At 40.0% G+C, this 22195-nt stretch overlaps 1 protein-coding gene across 7 annotated transcripts in view; it reads right to left on the bottom strand.

The window, feature by feature from the left end:
* tenm3 (teneurin transmembrane protein 3) overlaps nucleotides 1-22195 on the bottom strand; it is a 454093-nt gene that overhangs the window by 149474 nt on the left and 282424 nt on the right. For all 7 annotated transcript variants that reach the window (XM_084378327.1, XM_084378328.1, XM_084378329.1 and 4 more), the window contains 7 exons: nucleotides 22036-22119; nucleotides 21257-21381; nucleotides 15398-15653; nucleotides 12833-12934; nucleotides 12396-12590; nucleotides 11272-11472; nucleotides 1941-2126 (listed from right to left, as the gene is read on the bottom strand). In XM_084378327.1, coding sequence (XP_084234453.1) covers nucleotides 1941-2126; nucleotides 11272-11472; nucleotides 12396-12590; nucleotides 12833-12934; nucleotides 15398-15653; nucleotides 21257-21381; nucleotides 22036-22119 — 1149 coding nt within the window. The remainder of the gene's footprint in view (nucleotides 1-1940; nucleotides 2127-11271; nucleotides 11473-12395; nucleotides 12591-12832; nucleotides 12935-15397; nucleotides 15654-21256; nucleotides 21382-22035; nucleotides 22120-22195) is intronic.

Here is a 22195-nt window from a genome sequence, read left to right as displayed (position 1 = left end):
CCTCTCCTTCTCATATCATCGAATACCTCCGCTGCACTTTTATGGACGGGGGGTCCGTTTTCCCAGTGAATCCTCATTTTGGCAGGGTACGGTGTCTGGAAGCGGACTTGTTTCTCTCTGTCTTTATACTCTCTGGGCCGGATCTACTAAAGGTTTGCGTGTATTAAAATGTGTGCAAACTCCTTGCACACGCAAAAAAATGTACAAACTGATTTACTAACAGTGCGCAAAAAGGGTTGCTTCTGTCAAAGGTGCAAAATAGCGCGTCTGCATTCAGTTAGTACGTTTGCAGCAATGAATATGCAACATGGGGCGTTTACACGCAATTGTGCGTGTTGTGGGTGGAGAAAATGTAAATATATTAATTTAGCACACGCAAAGTGATTTATCAAACCTGAAAGCAATTTTGCCAATAGAAACTGCGTCTATATTTAACACGTCTCAAAGGGAGGTGCAAACGGTTTGTATGCGTAATTGCGTACACATGTGAACATTTTTTGGGATGAATGAGGAAACTATCATTAGAACATATCGCCTATCCAGCCTTGCCATTTTGGAGCTGTTGGAGGAACTCAGAGCGGATTTGGAGCCAGCTACAAGGAGTCATGCAATACCTGCAATAACAAAACTCCTTGCAAGTTTACTATTATTATTATATTTATATTATTACAAGCCAGTTTTTCTTTTGTTCTTCTTCTGATGTCTTGGTATCTCCTTTTCACTTCATCCACTGTTCGCCTGTTTTTTCCAACAGCATTAACTTTTTCACCGATTTTCTCCCACACAGTGTTCCTTTGCGCAACCGTCAGATTCCTTTGCTGCAGCTCATTGAAATGTTTATCCGCTTCCTCTACCAACACTTCTAATTCAAATGGGTCGAATTTCACTTTGCGCTTTCGCTCTCTCAAACTCGCCATGCTGAAAACCATGAAACACGCTAAACCCTCATTTAAATAGGCGTGTCTCTAACACGTTTGCACCTGTTGTCATTAAAGTAAATCCCCCGCAAACTGCGGTTCAACCCCACACGCAAATTTCTAGATTGCGCACGCAGATTAGTACAAGCAATTTGGGATCTTAGTAGATCCGGCCCTCTGAGTTTGTTATTCACCTCTGCAGGAAAGTCATGTGAAAAAGGCGACCACCTTTCCCTCCCAAGTGATCTTCCTTGCCCAAGCCAGTTTTAGTATTTTGTCTTTGGTATCATATCTCTGGAAATTGACCAGGATAGACCGTGAGACAGTTTCATCTTGAGGTTTAGGGCCAAGTGACTGGTGGGCTCGCTGGATTTGCAGGTCCGAGTTTCTGTCGAGTGCCAGCTCCCTTTTCAGAAAGTTGCCAATAAAAGATAGCATTGAGTCTCTGTTGTTTAAGTGAATAAAGCAGAGCGTCCTTTAACTCGGTGTTAGCTGTGTCCATTTCCTCAACCCGTTGCTCTGCTTCGGTTTGCCTCATGCCGTGGTTTGCGGACATCTCCAACAATACTCTGTAACTTTTGATTTATCTCTGTCATGAAAGTGTTGAGATTGTTTTTGAAGTCCAGTAATTCCTGCATGAGTTCCGTTTTCAGGTTCTGTATATCTCTGCCCACGTTTTGGTTAGCTTTAGCAATGGTTAAGTCGCCCTCCATGCACACTGGGTTTGCTGTCGTTCTTTGTTTTCTTTTCTTTCCCCTTATTGTCTTTGTTTTTCCCCAGAGCTTTCTTGCTTTTAACTCCACTCATTCTAGGTTGTTTTTGTTTATTCTAAATGCAATATTCGTGTTTTGGTGGAGTTTAATGTCCAAGTGACCAGGAGAGTTAGGGGATCTATGTCGCCATCTTGAAGCGCTCACCGGAAGTCCCCTTGTATAAATTTCATGTATATTATTGTTCAAAACATGTTCCTATCTTAAACACTTTTCTGTATTGTGTGTGCGCGTGTGTGTGTGTTCCACTCACCGATATTGCAGTGCTCCCCTGTCCATCCCTGGTCACACTCACACTTCCCCTCCTTACACACTCCGTTCTTGCTGCACAGTGGGTGGCAGGCCTTCTGGTCACACACAGTTCCTGTCCAGCCCTCCTCACACCGACACACGCCGCCATAACAGACACCATGGCTGCCACAGTCCACTTCACACACCTCTGTTAGAGAGAGAAAGAAAAAATATCACATGCAAAAACAGAAACACAGTAATAACTGCAACATCTATTCTGCAGTTATTGGTTTGTGGAACATCAATATTGTAATTTAGCCAGTGGTCTTTGTTTAAGGCACTAAAAAACATAAACAGCACAAACAAGGCCATAAATATGCATGTGCATATGTGATATTCATCATAACATTGTCAAGGTTTGTTTGCACTGTTACATCAGAACAGCACAAAACGGCTTAGTGCACAGTGACATTCCCCTCTTTCTTCCATTCTGCATGTTACTGTTTTCAAAATCATGTAACTACATGAAACAACGACATCACTCTCCAAGCTAGCGACCTACATGCTGAATCTGGCAAGTTACCCTAACACTAACCTGGTTACTAACAATACGTTGCTCTGAACTTTTCTTTTGCCGCAATTAAGCCATTTTTAATGCCAGGGCTTGCCTTCCCACATGCAAAACAACGTGCATGTGAGGACTGGGGAGGTGTGCAGCATTGCTCTTTCCTGGGTTTAGCTTCACCTACGATGATTGTGACTGGTTTGCAATGCAAACAAGCCAGAAGACTCCTTTCCCAGCACTGTTTGCTCTTGCTATGTGAGATTAGTGCAGATATCCCTGTACCTTTACTCTCCAGGCAGTATAATCCAGGACATATTGTGTCTGAGCAACTAGAACAATAAAGAGTGGTGAGAAAAAAAGCTTGATATAGAAGATTACAGGTCAATGTGTTTATTTTGGTGTATGGTTGTGTGTGCGTGTGTGTGTGTGTGTGTGTGTGTGTGTGTGTTTGTTCGCAATTTTTTCTATTTGCATCTTTTTTTACCATTACCATAGCATTATCTCCACATCTTTCTCAAATGAGGTTCACCCTCAATGAGCTCTCCGAGAATCTTAGATAAAGGTTGAAACGAGAAAAGAAAAATCAAGTCATTACCCTCACTCAATTGGGTACATAAGGGGCTGAAGTGCCTCAGGGTGTATTTCTATGTATTTATCTATGTGCGTGTGTGTTTGGATGTTTTGACATATCCCAAGATAGGTTCAAGAACAAGCCAACAGGGTTCCGCTCCACAGAAGATGACTTAACTTGAGAGCTCCCCAATGGTTTTGTCAAAGTAACCCCGAAAAAGCTTATTTCTTAAAAATTGGTCAATACTGTTAAAATACGGAGAAAGGGGTTACCACCAGGAGTAGGACAACAATGAACATGATAGAAAATACTCCCGAAATGAGCCAAGACAGCTGAAGCGGCTCTCCGGATGCGTACGCACATGGCGGCGATGGACCCGGAGCCTGCTTGCAAAGTATTTTAAATTTACTTCGGGAGTTCAGAGGAGACAGCAGGGAGCGACTCTCTGACATTAAAAACGAACTCAAAAGAGCAAATGACAGATTGGATGAGGCAGAGGGGAGAATTGATGAAACGGAGAACGTACTTCAAGCACCATCAATGCTAATAAATCAGCTAATACAGTGCCAAGCTAACCTTGAAGCTAAGCTGATAGACCCGGAGGGTCGTTCACAGAGGGATAACTTAAGGATCTATGGAATACCCGAAGGTAAAGAAGGCAGCGACATGGTTGGTTTCGTGGATAAACTGCTGAAAAATGCACTCGACCTTCCTGCTGACAGAGAGTTTGGAATTGACCGAGCTCATCATGCACTGTCACAGAGGCACAATGACCCACAAGCAAAACCCTGGTCTATCATAGTCAAGTTTGAAAGGTACCGGACAAAAGAAGAGATTCTCTGGAGGGATGGCAAAAAAAACAAATCTTCTACAATGACACTCGCTTCTAGACACAATATCCTGCAAGGATGCACGTCTTTTATGAAGACGGCATTCCAGGATGGTTGAACGAGGGTTTCCAGTTCAGGTGGTGAGGTCCTCCACCGCTCCGGACCAAGAGACCCAGCTCCTTTCTGCTTGGCAGGTGGCGAGCAGGTGGCGTGACAAGTGCATAGATCAGGTGTCTGGCGCGGCAGGAGACTACATGAAATCTAAGAAAGACCACCATTCTCAATATAAAGAAAAACTTCAAGAATTCAAAAGGCGATCGCCCAGGGCAGAAGTCTGAGAGCTCAAAATTGTCTGGCTAAGGCAGATAAATTTTGCTTGCTTTGAATAATATATTTAATCCTGCTACTCATCCAAAAGACTGTCAGCTCGTTTTACATACAGGTGTGTTTCATTCCTACTCTATATTTTCTTCATTGTTAAAGAAGTTGGGGCTCACTAATTAGCGAGTTATCCACGGTTTATTTTGTTTGGACTTTGGCTTGGACACTGGCTAACATGCAACCACACTTGAGGGCCCCACCACTGGCCCAATGTGGGACCCTCCGTTATGGGAGCTTTGACTTTGCAAAGCCCCGCAAGACTCTTTTGAATCAAGCCTCTCCATTGGAACCAACTGATCTAATTTTTCTCCATGAACATTTGTTAAATACTGTTCTCTGTTTGATGTTGTTTTATAGTTGATCTCTGGGAGAGATTATCACTGTGCAGTCTTTATGTTACCAGGAATGCTGGGAGAGATTATGAACAACAGACAACAGACTATGAACAAGCAAGTCCTTAAAGTTATCTCTTATAATGTAAAGGGGATTCTAATCCCGGCAAAGAGAAGTAAAATTAGAGATCAGAGCATGAAAAACTAAAAAGAATGGGATTCTCAAGGGTATATTATTCATCTTTAAATCAGGTTGAAGGAGAGGCGTAGCAATCTTAATCTGGCAGAAAATATTATTCTAACAACTTTCAGAGATAACAGACAAGAACCACAAAAGTCTGTAATATTTATGCCCCCCCTGGAAGCGACTTTACTTTTTATAGAAATATGTTTGATTTAATGATAGGGGCCACAGGAATTGTGATATGTGGTGGAGATTGGAACATTCGCCTCAACCTACTTGACTCATCAAAAAATTTAACCGATACATCCTTACATAAAAGAATTAATCTCCTAATGACAGTGTTAATGAGTTGGGTATAATAGATCTCTGGAGAGACTTTCACCCATCAGACCGGGATTATACTTTTTACTCACCCCCTCACAACACATACTCAAAATAGATTATTTTTTTGTTTTTAAGAGAGACCACCATAGAATGCATAGCTGTGACATTGGTAATATTGATTTTTCAGATCATGCCCTCCTGCACTGTTCAGATTGACGATTGACGATAATCCAGGAAGAACAATGTGGAGACTGAACACAAGTATTCTGAATAACCCACATTTCAAATTTCAAATGAGAAATGAAATAAAAATGTGTCTAAAAGACAATGATACCAGAGAGGTAGACTCAGCTATAGTATGTGTCACCCTAAAAGCAGTAATCAGGGGGATCTTTTTGTGCCCAAGAAAAGAAACAAAAACAAACAGGACTAAAAGACCTCAACAAAGAATTGAAAGATCTCGAGGCACAACACAAAAGAGAACAAAAAACAACCATAATGATGAAAATAAAGAAAATTAGAAATTAACATATTATACTCTCTTGAAATTAAAAAAAAGATGGTATTTACAAAGCAAAGATACTATGAATCGGGTTCAAAATCAACAAAACTTCTGCCGAGAAAGCTTAAAAAAACAACAAGCTGATAACACCATATATAAAATAAGGGATCCGGATTCTAAGACGATAAAACATGAACAAGAAGATATACAAAAAATATTTAGAAATGATTGCAAGTCACTGTATACACAGCCACAACTAGAGGACAAACAACAGATTACTAAACTCCTGTATTCCCTTAAATTACCCGGGTTGTCAGAGGCACAAAATCAAATACTAACAGCCACAAATACTGAAGCAGAGCTAAGCAGTGCCATCACCAGACTTAAAGTCAATAAATCACCTGGCCCAGACGGCCTCCCTTCAGATTGGTATAGGGCCTTCCGGTCAGAATTAATGCCTAATCTTCTTCGAGCTTGTAATACAACTTTAACAGACACAAAAATGCCTCCTTCATGGAATGATGTGGTAATTTCCGTTATTCACAAAGAAGGAAAATATAGAATGCGGATCATACAGACCTATTTCGGTGTTAAATGTAGACAATAAATTATACACAGCTATCCTTTATTCATCTCACAAAGACAAACCCACAATAACATCAGACGGTCTCTGTACATACTAAACCATAAAAACTTCACAAAGGCCATCCGTACCTTTATATAGTAAACCATCAGCTCAGGTTAAAATAAATGGGCACCTTTCAGACAGAATCACCTTAGAGCATAGATCGAGACAAGGATGCCCACTTTCACCATTACTGTTCGCACAGTACATAATGCAGACAGAAAGCATTAAAGGAATCCGCATTAATGAAGAAGACCACAAGGTGGCGCTGCATGCGGACGACATTTTGGTTTATTTAAGTAACCCTTCTGAATCCTTCTCTAACCTTATGGAACTGCTTGACACATTTGGTAAATATGCAGGGTATAAATTAAATATATATACCTTCAAAACACCATAGAGAGAAATTTAAATTAAAGTGGGATCAAAACTCATTGAAATATCTAGGTATAAACCTTCCAAAATCATCTCAATAATGGCTGAGATAAATTATAACCCCCTACTCACTAAAATCAAGGATGACATACATAGATGGAACTCTGTTTCCTTCCGTGGCCTCAGTCATAGAACTGAATGTGTGAAAATTAACATACTTCCACGATATCTATTTCTATATCAAGCCATTCCTGTAGAAGTCCCCTCAAAACATTTCTCTGAATTGAATAAAATAATCTCTGGATTTATTTGGCAAGGGAAAAAACCTAGGATTAATTCCAAAACCCTACAACTCCCAAAAGAGGAAGGAAGAATGGCTCTACCCAATTTTAAATCTTATTATTCTGCAGCCCAAATTAAACCCTTAATTAACATATGTACCCCAACATTCCAGGCTAGGTGGAAAGACATTGAACTTTCCATTATGAATGACCCTCCAATTCATGCAATACTACCACACAAAAACTAGGCTGGATTCATAAATGATGCAAAGAATCCACTCCTCAAAGCTCAACTAAAAATCTGGAATACTATTAGTATAAACTAAAAGATAAACTACAAATAATCAAATGGTGTGCTTATGATCCTATGTTCAAGCCAAACAAAATGGACTGTAGATTTAAATCCTGGATTGCACAGGAATAACAACATTTTACACCCTTACAGAAAAAGAACAATTGAAAAACTTTGAATACCTGAGGGAAAAATATCATCTCGAAAAAAATGATTTTTATAGATATCTCCATATATGCAATCACTATGAACATTATATCAAGAATAAAACAGACTTCAATGACCCAATGCTGAAAATATTTACTGACGCCTACAAAAGCAAGTCTAATAAGGGTGCTATCTCTAAACCTTATAATGAGCTAATGGAAAAAAGAATAGAATAGATTAAAGAAAAATGGGAGAGGGAGGGTATTCTGTCAATTTCAAGTGAAAGTTGGCTTGATATGTGTAGACTCCAGTGGAAATGTATCAATTCTAATACCTGGTGGGAATTCGGATGGAAATGCTTTATTCGTTTCTTCATATCACCAAGGCAGAAGACATATTTTTTTCCCTCAAGGAAAATGTGCTTTTGGAGAGGGTGTGGTTCTCAAGACGCCAATCACTGGCATATATTTTGGAACTGTTCAGTGATAAAACCCTTTTGGTTAGAGTTTCACAGGGCCCTCAAAAACATACTTAACACTGACCTACCCTTGGAATTTACCGTATTATTCCTAGGAAATGTTGACCTTCTGACAAGGTGCACTGATAAATATATGTATGGCATTTTGGTATCAGCCTGCAAAAAAGCTATAACCAGGTGCTGGTTACTTCCTGAACCGCCCACAATACAAAAGAATGGATGGATATAGTGAGTAACATTTATGTCATGGAAAGTGTGGACTAAATGGATTAAATATGTAAAACCCTATACAGCCAGATTTTGTGGAGGTATGAAAGACCCTGTTATGCTGCTTGTATCTAACAAACGGTTTTTGTTTTACTTTACTCATAAATCTACCCTTGTCTACCCTTCTATTTATTTATTTATTAATTTATTTTTATCTTATTTTTTTTTTTTATGCACAGCTTACCTCTCCCAACCTGTGAATAGTTTTGGTATACAGAAAATATGTGGAGTGCAGAAGAGTTTAAACGGACTTTGTATGCATATTTGACTTTTTATATGAACTGCTGTCCCAATAAAAAAAAGAAAAACAAAAAAAGAAAAACAAAAAACATGCCAACACAAAAGGTGTATGTACTTGAAGAATTAAGGCTAAAGGTTAATTTATTAGTCACTTTACAATGCCAGGGTTGTCGAAAGAAAGTGAGATTAAGTCTATTATGCATCATAATAAACAAAACTATTTCATATAGTGGAGTGATGAGGATGAGTTCAAGAGCCTCACTAATACTGAATATTTTTTGAAAATGTCAGAGCCGAAAAATTGACTCTGCGCACAGAGCCCGAACATGTCACATTTTCACGTCAATATATGTTAATAATTTGTTGACTCAAGTCCTAATCACAGTCGCTGCTTCTGTTCCTGTGCTGTAACTTTTGATTGTGTTGAATGACAGAACGATACTGTACGTGGCCAGCTCGTTAGATATGTCACATAATGTAATGAATTGTGCATGCAGAGCTGTTCAGCTTAGCTGATGAGAGGATGCCACCCTTTGTTCAAACATGCCATACAACTAAGAAGTTATAGCAACTCATCACTTTAATATTTTAACATTCAACCAGAATATGCAAACGTAACATTTTATTTCCTCAGATGGAGAAAAAAAAAATTGGCGCAGCGGAACTCAAGTGAGCTCTGGCAGCACTACACCGATGCTTGTAATCTTTAATGTTACCCTTACCTGTTCAGCAGAAAGCAGGACACTTCAGTGTCGCTCTGCAAACATTTCTCTATCATCAGAGTTTTATGCTGTCGCTTGTCCCGACTTCAGAGTTTTGGTTTCTTTACACTCCTGTGATTTTCTTGTACAAAATAAGTATGATCATCCATCTTTTATCAGATTGTGGTTTCAAACTTCTGACAATACAAATAGTTTGGCAGGAAACAGCAGCCACTCGCCTTTTCCTCTTCTTCTTTTTCTTCTTCTTCTTCTTCTTCCAGTTGGTGTTTTTCCGGCAGCCACCCACTACATTTAAAAATACAAAAGGCTCTCCCAAGCACCAAGTTTCTCCATTCACGGCTACCTTAGAAATATGGCGGTGCAACATGGCGACCTATGTGGATGGAGACCCGCTCCCTATGTATATATATGCCGCTCATTCTAAGGTAATGAAAACACAACGGCTGTTACTTTCAGGTGATTATACACTAATTAAAACATACTTATAAATATCATATTCCATTTCTGCCAAGTCTGTTCTGCTAGATGTCACTACATGTTACATACTGTACCTTTAACAAACTCCTCCTACAGCTTTAGCCCGATTGACTTAAAATTTTGACAGGCCAATCTTAACACATTTGGGATGAAAAATGATCAAAAGCTTCAACTTTTGAGGTTGTGGCCGTTGCAGCATGGTGATTTTTGATGATTCACCATGAAACAGGAAGTTGCTGTCAAGACACAATACATTGTCAAATCTGCACCAAAATGGTAAGAGTCCCACCCCAAACACATTAATATGCAAATATTGAGTTACAAGCATAGCACCATCTAGTGGTAACTAGGAAATTAAATTTTATCTACATCAACAAAAAATTTACATGCCACCTGGTGGTTGTTGGTGTGCACTGTAGCTACTCCTACTGTAGATAAATTAAATTATTCAAACCCCCTTCACTGCCACTGTGTCAGTACCTCAGCAGTCACATCAATTGAAAAGAGTGACATCTGTAATATGTGCATGCTTCACACATTTCATCAACCAGACTGATTCATACATTTACCATAGTTTCAGGGCAGACACCCAAGATTAGTGTCACCAATTCAGCATCTGACCAAATGTGAAAATATGTCACAATAAATGCACAGTCTCCCCTTCTGTTATGGCAGTAAAATAATGGGCAGCTAGGTGTTTTTGCAGAACATAATGATGTCACAGTGAAGTTACCTTTGGGATACAAAATGTCACCATTTTATCCTACTAGACACCTGTGTGAAGTTTTGACATACCATACTAAGCATATGAATTTATGGCTAAAAACATGTTTTTGAGGTCAAAGTCACATTGACCTTTGACCACCCAAATCTAATCAGTTCCTCCTTGTGTTCCAGTGGACTTTTGTAAAAGTCTCTCCAAGAGTTCCTGAGCTATTGTGTTCATGCAAATGGAATGGGGGGATGTACATATGGATTGCTGGACCGCAGAGGCATATAGATTTATCTGTGCATTCATCTTTTCCAGACTGCTCTACTCCTCCCACTGTCAAGAGATAGTCTCCCTGTTTGCAGCAACTACAAACCACAGCTTCAGGGTGTCAAACAAACTGTAAGTCATCTTGAGACCAGAATACTTCTATTTTAGCCTCTCTTTACTGGCCGCTGGTTATGTTAAATATTGATTTGGAGATCTTACTGATTTTACTGAAGTCTTATTGTGGATTAGCCCCTAGCTATGTCACTGACCTTGTACCTCCTCACAAGCTGAAGTGTGAGATCCTCAGGCAAGGTACTCCTGGCTGTTTTCAAACTCCTGGCTAACTTTTGAAGGTGAACATGTTTTTGCCATGAGGGTAGCATAGCTGTAGAAGAGTACACTTCCTGTGAAACTAAGCCTGGCTCAAGCACTATCATCCAATAAATCACTCAGAATCACATTTATAGGTACAGGTTGTATAATTGACTGTCTTATTCACCTTATGTCTTATCAGTTGTTTAACAAGCTATGTATCACATCTTTCATGCCTGTTCCGAGGGGATTGCTAACATCCCTAACACTGTTATCCTAATTATGTTCTGCTCTGTAATTGCTTTTTGTTGTCATTTCAGGTTGATCCTGCATGTTAATGATTCTGTAAAGCTGATTTAACAAATCCCATAAAAATTAAGTTTGTTATTTTTATAGATTCTGTAAGAATCAAATGGAAAGAAAACACTGACAGATCTTTACAATAGATGACATTAAACATGGGACACACCTAAAGAACAGTCGGGCCCAGTCCAGTTCTTGTCGCAGGTACACATGCTGGTTTCTGTGCTGAAGGTGCCGTGACCTGAACACTGGTCCGGGCACATAGCCTTGGCAATCTCACAGCTCGCTCCACCCCAGCCTGGCTGACAGTGACACTCGCCATGAATACACACGCCATGGGCTGAACAACTTGGGTCTATGCAGTCCACTGGAGAAAGAAAGATGAAGAGAGGGAGTTAAGAATATACCAAATAGTTTATTTTTTACATGCATGTGTGTGTATGGAATGGAATGGAATGGACTTTTGTATTTACAACACTTGTCACATTCACCCATTTACAAACACGTTACAAACTGATGGCAAAGCCTGCCATGCAAGGGGCCAACCTGCTCATCCGGAGAAATACAGCCCTATGCACGCAAAATCACACACTGATGGAAGAGCCACCAGGAGAAATTTGGGGTTCAGTATCCTGCCCAAGGACACATAAAACTGCTGACCTTCCTATTAGTGGATGACCTGCTCGCCCACTGAGAATCTTGAGAAGCTTTCAGCTGCTTTCAGCTCAGTGTTTGATTTGCTTGTCCCACTGGCTGAGTTTGGTTTTCACAACCCCTGTATCTAAAACTGGTCCAGTTAATTGGATGAGGAGTGAAGAAGTGGGTTGTGGACAAAGTCAAACACCTGACCATTTTATGTGTGACAAAACAGATTGTTTTCTTCATCTGGCAAAATAGAACTGACATCATCCCGAATACCTCCATTAATGTGATGATAACAATAACATCCATCTGATATGACATGACATTTCTTAACTATCATGTCAGGTTGTCAAGAGCAATAATATGGGTTTAAGAGATCTTAACTTTGCAAGTGAATTAATTATGAATGATATCCAGTTATGCATGAATGTTTCTGTTTCAGAAGTAAACGTCAGGGGCAGAAATAAATGAGTGCAAAATATTTGGTTTATCTTGACCTTTAATTGCATAGTGATGTCTTCATTAAATTCCAGAATGTCAATAATGCAAAATAATGCAGAGCAGTGTTAAAATGTTCACTACTACTCCTGATAACATAATATGTAACACATTTACATTTTATATTTATTTTGTGTCCGTTCTTCTTACCTTCTTCACAATTATCACCCTTATAACCAGTGTTGCAGATGCAGGCGCCCATAATACAGATGCCATGTCCTCCACAGTGGATGTCGATGCACTGGTTGGCTGGCACGTCGCACTCAGTACCTTTCCACCCGCTGTAGCACTGGCAGCGGCCACGAGAGTACTGGCCATTTCCACTGCACAGTACTGGACAGGCAGCTAGACCAGACACATGCAGGTTGATGGATCGGTAAGATAAACTGGTTTTACAGAATGATAAAGCCAGTCACTGGGACCCCAAATCCACCTCAGCTACATAATTTTAACTAACTCAAAGCTGACAGTGACTCTGACCGTAACTGTAGTATACATGGCACCGTGCCCCCAGTCCACATAACTGGTAATGACCTCCCAACATTTCCTGTCTCACTATGGTTGGTAGAGTGTTTGTGTGTGCTTACCTCGAGAGCAGTCTGGGCCAAGAAATCCCGGGAAACAGTGGCATATTCCTGAGAGACAATCTCCATTTCCATGACAATTCTGAGGACACTCCATAATGGACTCTGATTAGGAGAGAGAGAGAGAGAGAGAGAGAGAGAGCGGTGGTTTAAGTGTGAGTTAACTGGGAATGACAGACACGCAGTTGTATATCTTAGGAAATACCACACAAAGACATACACACAACACTGAGAGAGCAGTCCTCTGTGGTTGCCGTAATTACAACCATTTCGGTCCAATCAACACCTTCTAAAATTATAATTACCCTGCTGCTGCCTTTCTCTTTCTCTCTCTCTGTAGTACCTAACTGGCCATGTCTGTGCCACTACACACACACACACACACACACACACACACACACAGATATTATGCAAAACAAAGTTTTCCAATACTTAAAGATACTAAATACTATACAGTGACTCTGGTCTTGTGTGTGTGCTCACCCTCTGATTTGAGGTTCCTCCTAATTAAGCTCATCAGAAACAGTATATCTCCAGGTTACTTGAAAACCAAGTCATAGTGTCATGATGTTCAGCAGACAAAATCAGTAGGTGTCCCTAAGAGCTAGGGTTTTCCCAAAAATGGCCATATTTTGTACATCTGTACAAAAGGTTCAACTGATCATGAGAATGTGATTTAGTATTTAGACATTTTACAACATGATATAAATATTACTGCCTAGCCATTTTGTGCTAAGGTATGTTGTCCATTATCTGTGTTGTCCATTATCAGGAAATAATGAACAATGTGGAGGCCAGAATCAGGCCAGAAATTTGCATCTGTGGGCAATATACCATGCCCACTTGGGGGAGCATATGTCCTTCCGACGGCCCAAAAGTCCGACCGCCCATCTCTCCGACTACTCATTAATCCGACTTTTATAGGCCCATTGGCCTGACTGCCCATTGCTCCGACCAAAATAATCTCTATGTTCCGACCAGGGCTAAATCCGACCATCCAGAATTCCGACTTTGGACCGAACCGGCTCTGGGTCATGGCTCGAGGCGAAGGAGATTCACAGTCACGGTTTATTCATAAAATAATCAGAGCACAAAAGTTACCCGGGCCATGCCCCCCCCTGGTTCCGCGGTGTATGATTCGGGGTCACCTCTAGTGTTAACAAAAGTCAAAACTAACGGAACATAACTGTAGCCTACCCAGCACCCCTCAAAACAAACTCCAGTATATGGTTATTGTCCCCAGCACTTTTCAAAATAAACTGACGCCCCACTTGTGCAGCCGTCTTGTCTGTGGATTTCACTGAACAATATGTCATGCAGAGATTTTTTTTTTTTTTAACTTTAGTTTCTTTTGGATTTTTGTGCGTATTATGGAACCGTTTTGGTCCGTGTTAGTAAGTCTTTTTTTTTCCTGGATAACATTTTCTAAAGTTGCAACATTTGCGGTTGGAGTGTGTGATTGAAATCCACCACGGTCTGCTTCCCGTTCAAGGCATCTCCTCCTTCGGATGCCGAGACTTTGTGTTTATTAATTAAGCTTTCACTGACTGTATCACATCTGTGCACATGTCTTAAAAAATAAAAGGAACAGGAGCAGGACCCACGCGCTTTTGACTACACTGTGGCGCCGTCAAAATACAGGAGATTAAGTTGATATCTCAGTCTATCCTGCTTCTGGGCCGGATTAGTCGGTCTAATACACTGTCGTAATTACTGGGAGTCGTAACACCGGGCATACTTAAGTCGGGGAAATGGGAGGTCGGACTAATGGACGAAAAATTATAGAAATGTATGGTCGGAGAAATGGGAAGTCGAAATTTTGGGTAGTCGGAGAAATAGAGAGTCGGACTAATGGACGCAAAAATTTAGAAATGTATGGTCGGAGAAATGGGAAGTCGGACAAATGGGAAGTCGGACAGACGCCATGCGCCCCGGTCACTTGCTAATGAAAAATAATTTTTGAAAAAAACAACCTATAACTGTTTCCCTGGCCTCCCTGATCCCCTGAGGGTTTGGCTACCAGCTGGATCAATCATTACAATCTTATGGGATTGTAATGATTGATCCAGCTGGTAGCCAAACCCTCAGGGGATCAGGGAGATGAACCTTATGAACCTTATGGGGTTCTTATGCAATGGAGACATTGTTCTGTACTCAAGTAAATATGACAAACCTCAGATTTGACTTAGAAACGGGAGAAATACTAGTCCGCTTAGCTCAGAGAACCTTATGGCTCAGCTGTTAGCTAGAAAGCTAACGTTATGCTTGCAAGATTAAAATTCATTAACATTGCGTACTGTTGACAAATAATAAATATAATTTGGCAGTATATTTAACACCAAGAACACCAACACTGTTTGGCATCATAAAAAATATGTAGTTTTCAATTGATTTCCTTGAACTACAGGCTGGTATCATATAAATTTAACTGGTGGGTTAACATTACTTACTGTAAGTATGGATTTTATGAACTGCAGAAGTGCACTTACTCATGCTTACAGTAGCCTACTAACCAATGATTCCAAGACATAGAGGAAACGCTATTCCAAACATATTGCTGTGTCTCACCTATGATAATGGTATTGTACGATACTTGCTCTGTGCTGCGTCCATCATTGTAAAACGCCAGATGCCAGATTCCTGTGTCTAGGTACTGGATGAAGCCAGCCTCGTGTAAGTTCACCGAGCGAGTGTGCCTGGCTCCTCCCCCAGAGTCCTCCTCATGCAAACCAGCTGGGTGTGTATATTCCGTATCCGTGTCACTGAGCGCTCGTTTGTCTTTGGAAATGAGGCGACTGCCATCTAGTAGCTCTACAAAATCATACTGGAAGACAAAAATACACAACAATTCAGACATCATGGAAGATATATTTTTCGCTAAAGGAACATTCGGCAAAAAAATACTCTAACTGTAAAAATCTACTCCTAGCCACCATTTTCGTTCAAGTTTAGTGGTGATTAGCACTGTATATGCTCGTTTTTTTGTAGCCTAGCCCGTGGCAATGCTGCTCAGTCCAAAGTCCATCCATCTTAACGGCTTGCCATTAAGTTTGGTAGAGAAATATGTATCTTAGTAATCCTCCTTTTTATCTAGCCCCAATGTTAACTCATTACATCTTAATCACAAACAGAAACATTTACAGTTGCATCATATGTGGTTATTCATGTTCATTCTATTTTAACACATACGCACACGCACACACACACACACGAACACACACACACACACACACACACACATTATGACGTTAAATCGATGTCAAAACAACCAGAGAGACACAAAGCAACGTGTGTGTGCATGCATGATTACTTTGTTATGCATGCGTGCGTTGTTACGTGCAGATTGTATTTCGCGCGTAACAAGAAGCTGCGTACGTATGAAGCAGCGTGTGCACGTCTGTCTGTCACTGTTTGACAAATGATGTTACGCGTTCACACACATGCGGTCGCAGTTTCTGATGCTACGCAACTGGAAGTTGATCTGCATCACCAGTCCGCGTACATGAACGCCTCACGTAGTTGGCCTTTTCATTTTATTGAATTGTAGTCAACCAGGGGAGGCAGGAGTGAGCCATACATTGCCTGCCAGAATTTCAAAAGAAAAAGAAGAAGAAGGAGAAGGAGGAGGAGAAGAAGAAAGGTGACTGGGAAAGATGGTTAATACTTTATAAATACATAGGTCATTTGTGTTGTGTAAGTTTAAAAGTAGAGTCTGGAGTATTGCTTGTTGCAGTTTGTTATCAAAACATTCAATCTGGGCCTCTCCTCTCAGGCTCAACTGTGTAACGTTAGCCTCCTGCCCCTGACAGCAGCAGTTGTCAGGACCGTAAAGGAAAGGAAAAACAGTCCAAGTGAAGCGCTGGAGCCGTTGGCCGATAGCCGACCATCACCAACAACGGGCGCCTCCGTGTTATGTTGTTAAGTTTCCTTAAATCAGGGATGAAGACGTTTCTGTTTGCTGCTGCCTTTGATTAAATCAAATCTGAGCCTTCTTCTCACACTGCACTGTAACTTTTATTCTGTTTTATCTGTCTTGTTTAGTTTTTATATCTGTCTCCTATCCCATATACTTAATTGTAGTTACATTAATGTGATTAATGTATTTTTTATGATGCCTATTGCTTTTACTTGCTGTATAGTTTATGTAATGCACTTTGAATTGCCTTGTTGTTGAAATGTACTATACAAATAAACTTGTCTTGCCTAGTGAGCTTTACCATAATTTATTCAGTCAAATATTTTCTTTAAAAATGGCTGATATTGAAGTAAATACAAAATTAGGCTTCAGACTTGTTATGCCGAGAAGTGCCTGCCTGCTAAGCACTGCATGTCCGTCACGGGAACGTGAACAACTAACAAAAAAACAAAAAAAAAAACAGTATCAAGGTCACTAAGTTTCTGCCCGTGTTTTCCCAATTAGGCTACATCTAATAATATATATACAATTAGACTCTCATCGGCCGGGAGTGTGTTGCAGCTATTCAGGTGCACAAACCTAGCGCACCTCTCCAGCGGTCCCAGCAGTTCTCAATGAACTGATTACCTGCGGGGGGCGTGGTTAACTTACAAATGTTTGTCATTGATTTTGTGTCTTATGTGAGAAAGCAAAGTAAAAGAAACAGCAACAGAACTCTTTCTCTGTCTTCATTGAACAAATGAATCATGTCATGCAGAAGCCTATGTCTGTATCTCGTATTGGATCGATTGCACCATCTACTGGATGAAAATGGAACACAGAACAACTACGCGAGGCGTTCGTGTACGCGGAGTGGTGCGCACGGTGCAGATCAACTTCAGGTCGCGCATCAGAATCTGCGACCGCACGTGTGTGTGAACGCGTAACAACATTTGTCAAACAGTGACAGACAGACGTGCACACGCTGCTTCATACGCACGCAGCTTCTTGTTATGCGTGACATAGTTTGCACACGTCATTTCCGCGTACGTGTGAGCACGTGACAAAAATGTTCAATCATGTTCAAGCGTGCGTTTGCAAAAAAATGCATGAATGTTATATGGTGAGTGGATAGTGCCAACCAAGGATTACCAGGAGAAGGAGAAGGAGCAACCTCCCCTCCCGTCGCCGTCAGACCGTGTGGATTTTTGAATGGGAGTGAATGGGACACGGCGACGTCACGGCGAGTGCACTGAAAGACCGTGTGACGACGGCGACGTGACAACGGCGTATGTTAGGATTACCAACAGCATTTACGCCTGCTCTGGACGTCTGAACTAGGTACGTCGTCACCGAAGACGTGTGAAACTCACGTCGTCACCAAAGACGTGTGAAACACACATCGTCTAAGTACGTCGCCCCATGTACGCTGTTGTTTATTTAGTCAGCAATGAAGACAACATTTTCCAAGACATGAAATTTTTCAATTAGGACCTAAAATTGAAACAGTAAAGTTAATCAATAAAGCTAAGCATAATTGACCACAAGGTAATATTTTTCATCCTTGTGTATGACTATTAGCCTACACGGAGTGTAATCCTTGCACAGTTATCATCAATTTGTAGGCTATTTGTGAATATTCAACAACTGGCAACAATGCACTTAAAATTGTTCATGTGGGTATAATGTTTTTAGTGTATGAGGTGCTTGCAAATGTAGCCTACTGTTGTTGAGTTAGTAATCAATGTAGGCTAACAATCTTTTTTTTTTATGTAGCATACTATTCAGCCATCCATCTGTTCCTTTCTGCAAAATAGCAAATTAAACATCCCCAGGACCTTCAGTGTTTTATATATAGCATACTGCACGGCCTGTTCCCCATCGCGAATTGCAACTTTAATTTTTTTTATTATTGTTATTATTATCTTGTTGTCATTGAGCATTTTTAAAGGAAAACATTAATTAACCTATTAAAACTTTTTTTTCCTTTCTACAGAGGGACCCAAAGATGTACAGGCCTCTGAGACATGAAGCCCCGAGCAGATTCATCAATGGAAAGATAGGTCTGCTCCGAGGGTACCCAATAAGTCAATCGTGATCAACTGATAGTCCACAAAGGTATTGTGGGTAGACTGTGTAACATTCAAAAACAAAAAGTAACAGATTTAAGCCTATTGTCTATTGGTTTAGAAAATGAATACGTGTATTAGTCTATCCTCCCTATGTTTTTTTCTTTTGATGTACGTACAGGGAAGTCAGCCTGAGATCTATTACTGTCCAGACTATGCAGCTTTGGCTGACTTCATTCAGTGCCATGCGAATAAGATAGTGACCATAGATGTAGTGAATGTTAAAATGAATCCTTTCACTTTGTGGGCACTGGGCAATACTGATGGTTACATCACTTTTTGTCACGTGAATGTGCATTACTGCTGAAAATGTGTATGAGCAATACCAAAAGTTACATTACTCTGTGAATATCAGTTATCCATTGTGTTTAATGTGCATACTGTGTGCATACCATGTTCTATTTGTGTGCTGATCTATTGCTCTGTGTTCTGTATATATAAATATTTTTCAATATAAGAAAAAAGAAGAAAAGAACATGTTGCGATTGAAGATTCAGAGATATCAACAGTGAAATACCAGAAACTGTTGTAACACTAATGTACTCTGGCTTCTACAGTGAGTCCCATGTTAAGATGTTCAATTGTACAGCAGAAAAAAAAAAATGTTTAAAGACTGGTACACCTTGTTAATGATGTGTGTTTGCAGTGTTTTAGTTTCAGATGCATTTCTTGTTCAGGACTTATTTTTCAAACAATCTTATCTGATAAACAAAATTGACTTTACACTTTTTATTATTATTTTTATTTATTTATTTATTTTGTTAAATGGGCTTTTTCAATCTCCTTTCCCACCATCCCTCTCCTCAGCAACTACCCCTGTTTCTCTTTCAAGCTCCTGCTGTTAAAACACTTTTGTTTTGTCACCACAATCTGTTTTGAGGTTATGTGAGGCACCGTTGCAAATGGATCTTATGACGGACATTCATACCTCAGGGTTGTCCAGTCCATCGCAAAATTCGGTCGGTCATTATTTTATGTTTATGTCGCTGTGATTATGGCCTCTTCCTTTTTTTCTTTTTTTTTTTATTGTTTTTTTTTTTAATTATTGTCATGGTGAAGTTTTTAATGTCACAAAAACAGATACCAATTTAAATAGCATGTTGGAATAAATAAAATTAATTTCATGCCTCAGATGAGAAGTGTGTTTTATTCTAGCCTATTTGTTATCCATTAATGCATGTTTTCACTAATTTGCATTAGGTATAAGAAAATGTATCTGTTCTATTAGCAACAGTCGGATTAATAAACTCAACTTAATGTCTGTGTGAAAGAAAATGAAAATAATTTAGATTTTTTTAAAACATAATTTGATATATATTTGAAGCAATTTGCACCTTGTGGCTGAACGTATAGACTAAATTCAATCAAAGATGGTAAATACAGTATCTTTGGTTCAATAAATGACACTCAATTTTTTTCTCATTAACTTTATTGCTGACATTGAAATACAAACAATTCAACAGCGCCATCAAGCATTTAAAGATCGCAGTACATTAGAGTCACGACGGCGTACATGTGGCGACGTACTTCTCAACGACGACCTACACTGACGGCGTATGTGTTGCAAAGGGTTCAGACGTCAATTCCACACGACAGTCTGCTTTGGCTGAGTAACCGTGGCACTATCCACTCGTCCACTTCGTCACTACACGTCGTGTGATTACCGGTGTGCAGCAGTCATCACGCGTGAACGTGCGTGTGAACGGGGGACCATTATAAGTCAATGAGGAAACCACATTACACGTCAGGCGCTGCACTTGCTGCACAGGCGCGTGTGAGACGTTCAGTTGATACGTGCGCACGCAATATGACACGATTCTAACGCCATAACACACACATGCACGCACGCACACACACACACACACACATGCACGCACGCACACACACACACACACACATGCACGCACGCACACACACACACACACACACACACACACACACACACACACACACACACACACACACCACTTTGGCAACACTGTCTCTGTTACATTCATGCCAATAAAGCATATTGAATTGAATTGAATTGGATTGAGAGAGAGAGAGAGAGAGAGAGAGAGAGAGAATGCACACACACTGTATATACTGTGTATACTGATTATTTCTGTGTTGGTATGAGGTTTGTTGTACTAGGATCTGATAAAAGAAGAATCTCCCTAACAATTTGAAAGTGGCTCTTTCACAACATTTTATGCTCAGTTCAACTTATTTTATCTATGTGTTCAAACTGTGCATACAGAAACATTAATATGATGGCATTCAATTCAGAATTTTGTGATATGGAAATATTACTCAGACAGACCTTTTGCTGCTGTGACATGCCCAGACACTTTATCTGACATGAGAACGATATCAAAATTGCCATTAGAATAACATAAACTGATGCCTGTTTGCTACACCAACCTGTGTGTGTGATGGCGGCAGGCCTTTGCGTCCATACACCCCAACAAGAGCATCTTTCTGGACAGAGATGTTGAATTTCAAAAACTGAGGTTGGTCAATATAGAGCTGGGACCTCCAAAACACACCTTGGATAAAGAAAAACAATAACAAGCAGCAGTCAAAATCAGTGATTTAAATATTAAAACACTCCTTGATTTATTTTCAGAATTGTCCCTTCTATTTTTTAGTATAGAAATCCTCACTCTCACACAATGAAATTTAAAAAAGGCATTGATTTTACATACTTCCAACACTCACATTGCCACATATTGCTTCATGTTAACTACGCATTCCCACTGACCATAACTGATGGTTATTAAATTATGTACTAACTACTACACAAAAGTGTATTTTTTTATGTCTGTGGTAGCCCCACATTCAAGTAACACATTCAACACAGTTGATGTTGTTGTCTTTTAACCTACCTTCACTGATAAAAAAGGGGGTTGACAAAAGTTACAAACAGTTGCACCACAACCTGCAGCCTCCAAATTGATCATACAGTTTATTATACACTTCTTTAAAACTGTTTCAGCAAAAACTGAACGTGTTAACCTTCATGGATTTAGTTCTTATATTTAGCGCTTTAGCTCTCTATACTGAAGAAAATGGCAACTGAGTATACAATGCTTTGGTGAGAATGTTTTGTTGTGTGAGAAATTTTAGGCCTTTTGTTCACAGTTTGGCAAAGTGAAATGATCAGACAGGCTTATACATGTACACATGTGCATGTCACGAACCTGGTGGTACATCTTGTATGGCTCGTCTGCCCACGTCCACCTCTCCTGTGTCTATAGTGTTGTTCTCTACAAGGAACATTTTACCTGCAGAAAGAGTTGGGGGAATGTAAAAAAAGTTACTTCTTTTCATCCATTTAACAATATTTCTACAACGTGGTCA

Source organism: Pagrus pagrus (assembly GCF_965226575.1).
Source record: "Pagrus pagrus genome assembly, chromosome: 2".
Taxonomy (NCBI): domain Eukaryota; kingdom Metazoa; phylum Chordata; class Actinopteri; order Spariformes; family Sparidae; genus Pagrus; species Pagrus pagrus.
Note: the sequence above shows the minus strand (reverse complement) of the source record. Positions and strands in the feature narration are given on the sequence as shown.